This window comes from Cryptococcus neoformans, assembly GCF_000091045.1.
Source record: "Cryptococcus neoformans var. neoformans JEC21 chromosome 9 sequence".
Lineage (NCBI taxonomy): Eukaryota > Fungi > Basidiomycota > Tremellomycetes > Tremellales > Cryptococcaceae > Cryptococcus > Cryptococcus deneoformans.
Window position 1 is genome coordinate 431448 of NC_006694.1, and position 9523 is coordinate 440970.

At 50.4% G+C, this 9523-nt stretch overlaps 5 protein-coding genes across 5 annotated transcripts; 3 read left to right on the plus strand and 2 right to left on the minus strand.

The window, feature by feature from the left end:
* Nucleotides 1-132: 132 nt before the first annotated feature.
* CNI01490 (conserved hypothetical protein) lies at nt 133-1223 on the plus strand. Its single transcript, XM_572790.2, has 4 exons — nt 133-310; nt 369-488; nt 541-607; nt 668-1223. The coding sequence occupies exons 1-4, from the start codon at nt 137-139 to the stop codon at nt 1147-1149; spliced, it is 843 nt and encodes a 280-aa protein (XP_572790.2). The 5' UTR covers nt 133-136; the 3' UTR covers nt 1150-1223.
* A 28-nt stretch (nt 1224-1251) lies between these two features.
* CNI01500 (specific RNA polymerase II transcription factor, putative) lies at nt 1252-4818 on the minus strand. Its single transcript, XM_572987.2, has 10 exons — nt 4711-4818; nt 4589-4625; nt 3720-4529; nt 3198-3654; nt 3122-3143; nt 2798-3064; nt 2569-2725; nt 2186-2514; nt 1443-2133; nt 1252-1355 (listed from the first exon to the last, which is right to left on the minus strand). Exons 1-10 carry the CDS (start codon nt 4764-4766, stop codon nt 1329-1331), a joined length of 2853 nt encoding a protein of 950 aa, XP_572987.1. The 5' UTR covers nt 4767-4818; the 3' UTR covers nt 1252-1328.
* Nucleotides 4819-4939: 121 nt separating this feature from the next.
* Nucleotides 4940-6650, plus strand: CNI01510 (expressed protein). Its single transcript, XM_572792.2, has 4 exons — nt 4940-5052; nt 5094-5269; nt 5332-5913; nt 5982-6650. Exons 1-4 carry the CDS (start codon nt 5024-5026, stop codon nt 6617-6619), a joined length of 1425 nt encoding a protein of 474 aa, XP_572792.1. The 5' UTR covers nt 4940-5023; the 3' UTR covers nt 6620-6650.
* Nucleotides 6615-7501, minus strand: CNI01520 (conserved hypothetical protein). Its single transcript, XM_572816.2, has 4 exons — nt 7382-7501; nt 7077-7308; nt 6921-7003; nt 6615-6861 (listed from the first exon to the last, which is right to left on the minus strand). The coding sequence occupies exons 1-4, from the start codon at nt 7428-7430 to the stop codon at nt 6824-6826; spliced, it is 402 nt and encodes a 133-aa protein (XP_572816.1). The 5' UTR covers nt 7431-7501; the 3' UTR covers nt 6615-6823.
* Nucleotides 7502-7647: 146 nt separating this feature from the next.
* CNI01530 (transport-related protein, putative) lies at nt 7648-9353 on the plus strand. Its single transcript, XM_572677.2, has 5 exons — nt 7648-8221; nt 8272-8576; nt 8626-8791; nt 8846-9021; nt 9075-9353. Exons 1-5 carry the CDS (start codon nt 7682-7684, stop codon nt 9277-9279), a joined length of 1392 nt encoding a protein of 463 aa, XP_572677.1. The 5' UTR covers nt 7648-7681; the 3' UTR covers nt 9280-9353.
* The last annotated feature ends 170 nt before the right edge of the window (nt 9354-9523 follow it).

Consider the following 9523-nt stretch of genomic DNA (forward strand, 5'->3'; position numbering starts at 1 on the left):
AGAAAGGGCTGGGACGAAAAAGCAGTTCGAGTTTCGTCGGTCCCACGCGAGAGTCACGCGGAAACCACGTGCGAGTCTCCGACTTGCTACTCTTCTCTATCCCACTCAGCCATTCTCCATCTGCACCTTTATACGCATGCTCAGACTCGTACACCGCACAGCTGCAGCAACCACTAGAACCGTCAGATCATACGCAAGAATGGCAGCACCCATATCCGTCGAATACACCCAGGACAGAGCCTCAGATCTCAGAGAGAACATTGCCGCTGTCCAGCAGGATATCGATAACGCTGCAGGTACAGGTGCCAAGGTATGCACTACAAATACACAAGAGATGCGACTGAACAGTCCACGCTAATTAGAAATAGCCCCGCTTGGTAGCTGTTTCCAAGCTAAAGCCCGCGTCTGACATCAAAGCTCTTTACGATGCCGGCTACCGTCATTTCGGGGAGAACTATATTCAGGAGATGGTAGACAAGGCTGCTGCTGTGAGTCAGGCATACCTGTGCGTAAATCAAGCAGTCTCTAACTGTCAAGTAGCTGCCCGACGACATCAAGTGGCATTTCATCGGCTCTCTCCAAAGCAACAAATCGAAACTCGCTGCTTGTACGCTCCTTTTCCCATTTTCACTCAGTCTTTCTTCTTGACTGACACCCCCGGATTTAGCTGTTCCAAACCTCTTTATCCTCGAGACCCTCTCCTCCACCAAAGTCGCCGACCTTCTCCAAAAATCCCTCCCTCCCTCCCGTCAATCCAAACTCAACGTCTACCTCCAAGTCAACACCTCTGGCGAAGACTCCAAATCTGGGTTATCACCCCTTCCGAGCAACTCGGCCGAGCTCGTTGACCTAGCCATGCATGTGATTGAAAAATGCCCCGGACTAAAGTTGTTAGGCATTATGACTATCGGTTCTTGGGATGCCTCGCATGACCCAACGAAACCTAATCCTGATTTCGAATGTCTCAAGCGCACACGGACAGAGTTGGCAAAGGCTTTGGCGGAGAACGGTGTACAAGGTGCTCCCAAGGAGGACGAGCTGGAGTTGAGTATGGGTATGAGCGCCGATTTCGTACAGGCGATCAAAGAGGGTAGCAGCAGCGTCAGAGTAGGCACCAGAATATTCGGCGAGAGACCAAAGAAAAAGTAGAATATAACAAAATATTAGTAGGTGTGCAGATGTATGGGGCACTTGTATCTTATAATAATGATAATGGAGAAAGAAAAAAAAGTCGCTTGGTTTTCCTTGGTAATTAACTAGTAATACATTATCCTAACATTAATCGCTCTGTATTAGTCGTAACAAAAGTACAGGGAAAGAAACGCTGTTTATCGGAACGGGAACCCTCCTTGAGCCTGATCAGGGAAGAAAAAAGGGGAGTCAGCAAATCTGCTATATTTTCCAATACCAGCAAATGTAAGAAACCACCACCACACACTCACCTCACCCGGCCCGACGTTCATCCAGAAATCCTGCAGATCCAACCCGACATTCGCCAATCCCATCGGATCATCCACTCCATTCCCACCTTGGCCAGCTCCACCAGCCGTACCGGCTGTTCCGAACCCAAACCAATCATCAAGCGTGGTGAACCCCAAGTTATGATGGTCGTTCATACCCAAATTCAAACCGTCTGATGACTGCGCCACACCAAATTCCATGAATGGCTGTTGGTGCGGCGGCGCGACGTATGGCGCAGACATTTCTGTAGAAGGACCCGTAGTAAAGGAGACTGGGGTTGTAGGGTATGGGAATGTGACTGGCTGAGTGTACTGCTGCAAGACCGGTAACTGCCACGTCGGCGTATTGACGGCGTGTTCGTTTGGCATAGCATGAGGCCGGGCAGGTTGAAATGTCGACGGCCGTGGGTCAAACTGTTGGGGCGGAGGCACTGTATTGGGAGAGGTAGAAGTCTGGGATGGACTGACGCGGACCTCTGGGGCCCGGTTTTGCGTACGAGGAAGTCTGACCGTCTGAGAGCCATTGGGGCTTTGAGTGCTTTTGACGTCTGATAACCCGGCAAGCTTATTGCGGAGTGCTTCGAGCTGCTTGCCGTATCGTACCGCGGGGTACTCTTCGTCTGTCGAGCACTGAGCAAAGCAAGTGCAAAGCCGGTCAATCAAATCAAGGGTTCTACAATCTTGTTCAGTACCCAAAAAAAAAGAAAAATGGAGAATGTACTCACCTTTTGTGGTCCGCTCTGAGCATAGCCCCTGAGTAAATAGCTTTCAACAGCACAATCGCTCCATACGTGAACCACAATAAGAACCTTGAAGGCAGATAAGGCAGCGCTCCACCAGGGTACAGATTATCCACGCAAATGTGTATAAGTTCTCTCGCGGCGTCACACATTTGGAAAATGTATCGCGCATCGGGACTTTGAGCAGCACCCCGCGGGAAAAGACTGAGAGACGGTTTGGCGAGTTTTGTCGTACCTCCTTGTTCCTTGTGCCGTTGTTCCAAGAGTTTGTACTCTTCTTCGCCTCGGATAGTTGCCCGTTCGACGTGCGCTTGCTGCAAGAGACGTCAGTTGATAACATTATGTAAGTAGGCCAAGTAGGTACTGACGAAACTGAAGGCACATATATAGAGCTGTATGTAGTAGAACATGACCCAGACAGTGTCAGTGAGAGGGAACAGTGTCCATTTTTTACGTCGCCATAAAATCTTGAACCCATCCAGCGATCGTGCCATTTCGTCAATATATTTGAAGTACTCTCCGTAACTAACAACCATCAGCATTTCTCGGGTACTTGTCCCATAAAGAAGACAAAAAAAAATTTAAAAAAATACCTACACAACAAGTGACCTTGTTCTCGCCGCATTAGGATAAAGTACATCATGCGCGTTACTCATCATCATCGTCAGTTCCAGATACGCCTGTACCAAACTACCCAAGTCATCTTGTGGATGATCGCTATGAGGATCGCCAGGCCTGATTTCGCGTAAAAAGGGGAAATTGACGAGAGCAGCGGCAGGGCCAGTTTGAGCAGAGGAAGAGTAGCCTTGGAAACAGACTGCGCCACCTCGTGTCCAGAAACCTTTACCGAGTCGCATAGAGACACTAGGAAAAAAAATTAGCGTTTGGAATAAAATCCAAAGCTAAAACTAATCAACTCACTGTCTGTCAAAAAGGTAGCAGTCTTGCCAAACAATCAGCATCACGTCAATTCGTGTAGGGACATGGTCGCACTCACAGACCCAAACCAACTTTGCCCTCTCCAACTCCAGCGTTCTCTCTGTCTCCGGTATCAACTGCAGACCCAACTTATCCAACCCCATCTCATACGCACTCCTCACCGCCAAACCTATCATCTGCCAAGCCTGCCTGTTCTCCACACCGTGCGGCTCTTCTATCGCATCCGTCTCGGTAGAATCATCAGACATCATCTCACGTGAAGTGCGTGGCAGGTTCTCGGCGAGTAAAAGGAGGGATTCGACGAGGCCTATGGTGGGTGGTTCACCGAGGCATTGGACTTTGGAGATCCACCTGCGCATGACTGCCCATGAGCGTTCATGGATCTCTCTCATCTCTGGCGTGTTTTCCACCCGGCTCGAAATGATGATGATGGTCGCCAAAAGGTATTTTTCGTTTTGGGCAAAGACGGATAATTGTTCAAGCGTCCTTGGGATGCCATCCGAGGGAATAATTGGCTAAAGTTTAGAGTTAGCATTTTCTGAATTTTGAGTTGAGCAATGCAAGAAGCGGAGACACTAACGAAAAAGTGATGGTGACACCTGAAAAACATGTCCACAAGTCTTGTCGTCTGCTCAACGCTGAGGATTCCCAATTTAACCAGAGGGAACTGCGCCAGCTTTGCCAGCTGCATTTCTTTTTCCGGAGACGACGGCGCTCCCCTCATTTGCTGCTGATGACCTCCCATACCTGTAGAATCGACAGTGCCTGGCACGCTATGGCCGTCATGCCTATCAGATCTCTCTTCTTCACCATCCCTATTTGCTGCCTGACCACTAGCAAGCGCAAGGATCTGCAACGCATCACTCTCATTACGCATGTCTGCTACAACAATACTACTTGGATCGGCAGCGTGCAACGGTGGATTGGCCGTGCGTCTTCGTCTGGGTGAAGGAGGAGAGTCTGGGTATCCTGTGGCTGTGTGAGACTGAACATTAGACAGTGTGGGTCGGGTCTGTGGAGTTGCATGGTCGGCGGAAAAGCTAGTTTGAGGAGACGATTGTGAACTGGAAGATGTATGGCCGAAATGCTGACGGTATCGAGCGGGTGGCGGAGAATGACCTAGAAGATTATGCACAGATGGATGTCGGGGCTGTGGAGGCGGTTGAGGGTACGGAAAAGTCTGGGAGGAATGTTCTTCGCCCGACGTAACTTCGGCTGTGGAACGACCCAGTGGGCGCGGCGGATCTTCGTCCTCTCTGGAAATGTCTTCTGAATCCGTACGTGCCCTCTTCTTGTTGTTTCCTCCCCGGCGAGAGGGAGCAAACACACATTCTCGGCTTTCGCGCTTGCATCGGCTGCATGGCGGAGAAGAGGGCGCGTCAATGTCTCCCTATGAAGATTGTGGATCAGCATGCGTATGGCGTAGATAGCGAGACCCGGAATACTTGCGAGATCGCACTTTGCTTTGCGAGACCTGCAGTGGAGGCTGTGAGGTGCGTGCTGGTGTCAGTACCGAGAGGAGGATGGCGGTGGGCGGACCGCTGGGACTGGCTCTGTGAGTGGGTGCTTACCAAGCGCGGTATCCTCTCCTGATCTTTTCCCTCGAGGCTGCTGATAGATCATTCATTTGGGTCGCTGTGCATCTGCAGGGGGAGGAAGGAAGGAAGAATGTAGAACGCATGCGAATCAGAGTAAACGAGAGATCACGATCTAGGCACGGCTTGTTGTTGCCCCATGTGACGCCGCCGCACTGCCGCCGGCGGCTTTTCGGTGCACCACTGTCCGTGCACAACTGTCCGTGCACAACTGTCCGTGCACAACTGTCCGTGCACAACTGTCCGTGCACACCTGTCCGTGCACTCTTCCACGCACACCACGGAAGCAATGGCAGACAACGCAGCAGCACCAGCACCGTAAGCGCCACCCCGCGCCCGCAGAGCACTTACTTCCGCAGCCTCTACCTCCCCGCCATCCTCCAGAACCCCGCAAACAGGGCAGCTCGCCAGGTGCACGCACACAACGCCCAGCAGAGGGAAAAGGCTGCAGCTCGCCGTGAACGCGACACCAGGTCAAACGCCGCCCCAGAGTACAATGGGAAAGGCAAGAGGGTAATAAGGCGACTTGACAATGGTGTGTGCCCTTCTATGTGGTTAGTATATGGGTGGCGGCTGATAGGGCACCACTCGTACCAGCGGCCTTTGCCTCGAATCCGCATATCGTACGTCCAACAAAAACCGACTATGCTCCTCCAGTACCGCTTCAAGCACGTCCTTCGCGCCCATCGTTCCCGGCCGGCGCAATCCCACGCTCCACGCCCGTCCCTCCGGCTCTCGTCCCCGAACGAGACCCCTTTTCTCCAGACTCTCGTCAAGGCTCATTCTCCACTTCGTTGAAGGGAACCCGTGCTATGCTCCGCAAGCGAGGTAAACGGGCTGAAGGCCTAGTCACCAAGGCAGATGCCGAAATCAGAAAGTGGCTCGGCGGAGAGTGGGGTGATTTGAATGCACAGGAAGACGGGCAGTGGCGAGTCATTGATGAACGACTAGTCGACTATGCTTCCGAAGCGGGAGCTGCGTCTACTTCATCTGCCGCCCGAAGGCTTCCCACACATCGAGGCCTTGACATCTTGCCGGATCTCCCCATCGAGAATGGTCAAATTCCTGCCATCTTGGAAATCTCGCGCTCACCTGCGCACCTGACCTGGTGCCTTTCTGAAAGCTTTGACCGTCTCGTCATCCATCTTCTTTCTCGCTATTACGAGCTTGCTTCGTGGAGTGAGTCGATGATCCTTCTCACTTCAATAAAATAATAATAGTAAAATGGTGTGCTGACAGAAGCGCAGGCCAAGACCTTGCAACAACCTCGGGCCAAATTCTTCGAGTCACTCACGTCGTTGTCCCTTCTATCGCACAGCCCAACCGCCATCCCATCGCTGGTCATAGTCTAGCCACTCCAGAAACCAGCGAAGTCTCTGGCCAATCGTCTTCCGAAAGCAACTATCATTCGAGCTATCACTCGCTTTCCGAGGGCGAGTCAAATGAATCGAGCGGATTCACAGAATCCGACAGCGACACTGCAACCGAAATGGGCGATGCAGAGATCGTCAGCTACTCTGTCGAGGGCGATACCACCATCACGCCCATACCAGAGATGTCCGACCTGTCCTTATCGGAAAACGAGAACGAATTGATAAGAACCTTTTCAACGACGTCTTCCCGATATGCGTCCTCGGAGGGCGGTTCCGACTTTGGCACTCTCGGCGATAGCTTGACGATCCCAAGGACGTCCGGTCATGAGAGTGAAGATAGCATGGCAGGCGGATGGGTAGATATGGACGACGAGTCTGACTTTGGGGATATACCCGGTTTTTCGCGTCTCAGAATTGATGCAATGTACGGCCGTATAAACCCAGGGGTGAGAGTATCGGCAAGAGGATGGGAAAGCAAACCCACGTTCTTCGAGTATTTGTATGGTGTATAGACGGTTAGACATGCATTTGATTTACGCGTCTGCATAATAATACCGGATATTATTAACAACATGATAGATCAAAATCCAAGCGAAAAAGAAAAAATTAAAAAAGGGATCGAAATCAAAAGGTGTATCGATAGATGAAATCGTCGTTTGGCTGATGTGGTATACAATCAAACACATATCTGTTTAGCGTTCCGTTCGTAGATTGTTTTAAAGGTGCGTAATAGCCTTTCTGTCAAGAGGAGTTCCTACAGTCAAGATGGTAAGAAGCTGGACTTGCATTATCTACATCACGCTCATCACTTACCATCAGGGGCGATACCGTTCTTGGCAAGAATGCGGTTATGCCTGATCAACCTCGCCTGATCAAACGTGCACCTTTCAATCGCCCTATCCCCGAACATCAGTATCCACCCATATTCAAGATTTCCTCCACAACTCCACACCAATCCCCCGTACTCACATTATCCTCCTGACTTCCTCCACACCGGCCTCATCAAGCCCCAACCTCCCTTCACCACTTCCCTCCCCATTATTCGCCTCCAAATCAAAGTTTCCACTGCTCATACCCGCTTCCGCCTGGTCTGCGAAAGAGTATGATTCTAATGGAGTGTAATGCGATAATCGGTTGACGACTGTGTCTGGGAGAAAACGGGCGGCAAGAGGGAAGAGGCGTGCGCGGTAGTAGATTAAGACTGGCGGGGGTTGAGAGGTGAGTATGCGTTGTATGCCTTGCAGTGAATGTGAAGCCACGAAGAAATAACGTACGGAATGCAACGACAAGGAACACGGAAAGGGCAGAGAGGTGGAAGAACATGGTGTATGGGTATATAAGATGGACAATGAAAGTCAATAACAAAGGGTCAAATGGAGAATGCAGACATCACATTTGATCTAATGCACAGCGGGCCGACGTCGTTGCGCGCGCAGCTTATTATATAATGTTCAGAGCCAAACATATAGCTTACGTAACACACTTTGGAAAAAAAAGTTCAAAAGCAGCTACCCGCAAAGAACAGGTCAAAACTCTTCGTCTATAAACAAAAAGTAACTCAATTTCCATCCGCCATGTCTGGCCTTTCACTCGCCCAACAGCTCAAGCAGCTCCATTCAAACAATGTATCTGTCCCAGATCCCGAAAGCGCCTACTCCAACCTCGACTCACACGATATCCAGCGAAAAGGCGATGAGGGACGAGAACATTATGTTGACGTGGGACCATCTAGACTGAGGATGGAGCTTGGAGGCACCGGTGGTGGGACTTTGACTGGACCAAAGTACGAAGGTGTGAAGACTGGAAGGATGAAGATTTTCGACGACGACGATGACGATGATGATGATAGAGAGGGAAATGGAAGTGAAGAGGGTAGCGATGGTGAGGGAGATGAAGATGAGGATGGGGATGAAGATGACGAAGATGAAGAGGACGAAGATGAGGATGAAGAGGAAAGTGATGAAGACGAGCAAGGTGAGGATGAAGACGAAGATGAGGAAGAGCAGCCCCAACCTCGAGCCAACGGCTCAAAGCAAGCGCTCGATCCCGTCGCTTCTCTCAGAAATTCTCGTCTTAAAGATGTTGAAAAGGGCCAAGCCATCCGAAAGCAAAAGGTGAGTCTAATGGCGAAAATCGGCTCGTTACAATCTAACGCATCTCCTAGGCTCTCTTTGAATCCCTCATCACCCTCCGTATCACGTTCCAGAAAGCCCTCACTGCTTCCAACACCGTCCCCCCCACCCTTCCCGAAGACCCGGAAAACGAACTTGCTTATAAAAAGGCTTCCATCCTCAAGAGTCTCGGTGAACTCAATGAACGTCTTTTTACTTTGAGAGAATCTATCAGTTTGCCGGGCGAATTAGGAGAGGACGTTTCGCTCGGCAAGAGAAAAAGGGCCGAGGGTGATGATGCTCAAGGGCAAGCATATTGGATAAAAGCTGCCAAGGAGTCATTGGGTATTGCGGACAGGTATGTATATCTGATTTTATAGCCGAACATGGCAACTAATACGTCCCAGATCCCATCCCCAACTCTTACCCATCCTCAATAAATGGTCTAGCAAAATTCAAGCGGCTTCCTTGCAGCTCGGCTCAAAACAAGCAGGTGGAAGCAAGTTCCTTCAACAGATGAAGAACGGTGCTGGCGGCGTTGTCGAAGCTATCGAATCTGGTATCAACAGCAAGGCAAGTTGTTTTTATATGTTCAACTTTTACCATTTTTGCTGACAACCACTATAGCGCGAGGCCGAAAAGACATTGATGGAGAGTGAAGAGACTGGATATCGAGCTCTGCTTCGTGAAGTTATCGAATCTCGATCTGGTTCTGGTCCTGCTGCCGACTTGACTCACTTGAGAAGAGAAAAGAAGAAGAAGCGAGAGGCTGAGCGTGGAGGTAGTAAAGGAAGGAAGCTTCGGTGAGTGGTCGTGGCTGCGAATCCAGTACAGCAATTGACTGATTTTTCATTAGTTATACTGTGCATGAGAAAGCGCAAAACTTTGTTGTCCCCATTCCCCTTTCTCATGGGTGGCACGAGGAGCAAGTGGATGAGCTGTTTTCAAGTCTGTTTGGTGGTGTAGGCATGAAGGGTGCAACAGCTGAAAAGACTGTGGGATTGGATGTCGGCACTGCTGATGAGGGACTGGCGGAGCTTGGTGGCTTAAGGGTATTCTAGATATGTAGATGTGGATGTGTACATCTCTGGACTGTGTATTGTATTTGATTATAAATCCATATTCAGGTACCCGACGGGACATCATCCAATCGTGACCAGAATCGAACCAAGACAAACTGCTTTACATTTACTACACTCAAGGTGCTGATAGCGGCGACTCGGGATCCCCAACCTGGGTTAAGCACCGATGGCTAAATGGGCAATTAGTTGGACAGATGAATAGCACCGCGGTCTCGCTCCTCAC

Excerpts from the sequence above, each read along its gene's own strand:
- CNI01510 (XM_572792.2), top strand. The coding sequence starts at position 5,024 with ATGGCAGACAACGCAGCAGCACCAGCACC. Across the intron at positions 5,270-5,331 it reads AATAAGGCGACTTGACAATG|CGGCCTTTGCCTCGAATCCG; the intron begins GTGTGTGCCCTT and ends CACTCGTACCAG. Across the intron at positions 5,914-5,981 it reads TTACGAGCTTGCTTCGTGGA|GCCAAGACCTTGCAACAACC; the intron begins GTGAGTCGATGA and ends ACAGAAGCGCAG.
- CNI01490 (XM_572790.2), top strand. The coding sequence starts at position 137 with ATGCTCAGACTCGTACACCGCACAGCTGCAGCAACCACTAGAACCGTC. Across the intron at positions 311-368 it reads CTGCAGGTACAGGTGCCAAG|CCCCGCTTGGTAGCTGTTTC; the intron begins GTATGCACTACA and ends AATTAGAAATAG. Across the intron at positions 608-667 it reads CAAATCGAAACTCGCTGCTT|CTGTTCCAAACCTCTTTATC; the intron begins GTACGCTCCTTT and ends CCCCGGATTTAG.
- CNI01500 (XM_572987.2), bottom strand. The coding sequence starts at position 4,766 with ATGAATGATCTATCAGCAGCCTCGAGGGAAAAGATCAGGAGAGGATAC. Across the intron at positions 4,626-4,710 it reads AGGAGAGGATACCGCGCTTG|CCTCCACTGCAGGTCTCGCA; the intron begins GTAAGCACCCAC and ends CGCACCTCACAG. Across the intron at positions 2,515-2,568 it reads ATATATGTGCCTTCAGTTTC|CAAGCGCACGTCGAACGGGC; the intron begins GTCAGTACCTAC and ends CGTCTCTTGCAG.
- CNI01520 (XM_572816.2), bottom strand. The coding sequence starts at position 7,430 with ATGTTCTTCCACCTCTCTGCCCTTTCCGTGTTCCTTGTCGTTGCATTC. Across the intron at positions 7,309-7,381 it reads GTTCCTTGTCGTTGCATTCC|TCTTAATCTACTACCGCGCA; the intron begins GTACGTTATTTC and ends AACCCCCGCCAG. Across the intron at positions 6,862-6,920 it reads GAACGGTATCGCCCCTGATG|GAACTCCTCTTGACAGAAAG; the intron begins GTAAGTGATGAG and ends TCTTGACTGTAG.
- CNI01530 (XM_572677.2), top strand. The coding sequence starts at position 7,682 with ATGTCTGGCCTTTCACTCGCCCAACAGCTCAAGCAGCTCCATTCAAAC. Across the intron at positions 8,577-8,625 it reads TCATTGGGTATTGCGGACAG|ATCCCATCCCCAACTCTTAC; the intron begins GTATGTATATCT and ends AATACGTCCCAG. Across the intron at positions 9,022-9,074 it reads AGTAAAGGAAGGAAGCTTCG|TTATACTGTGCATGAGAAAG; the intron begins GTGAGTGGTCGT and ends ATTTTTCATTAG.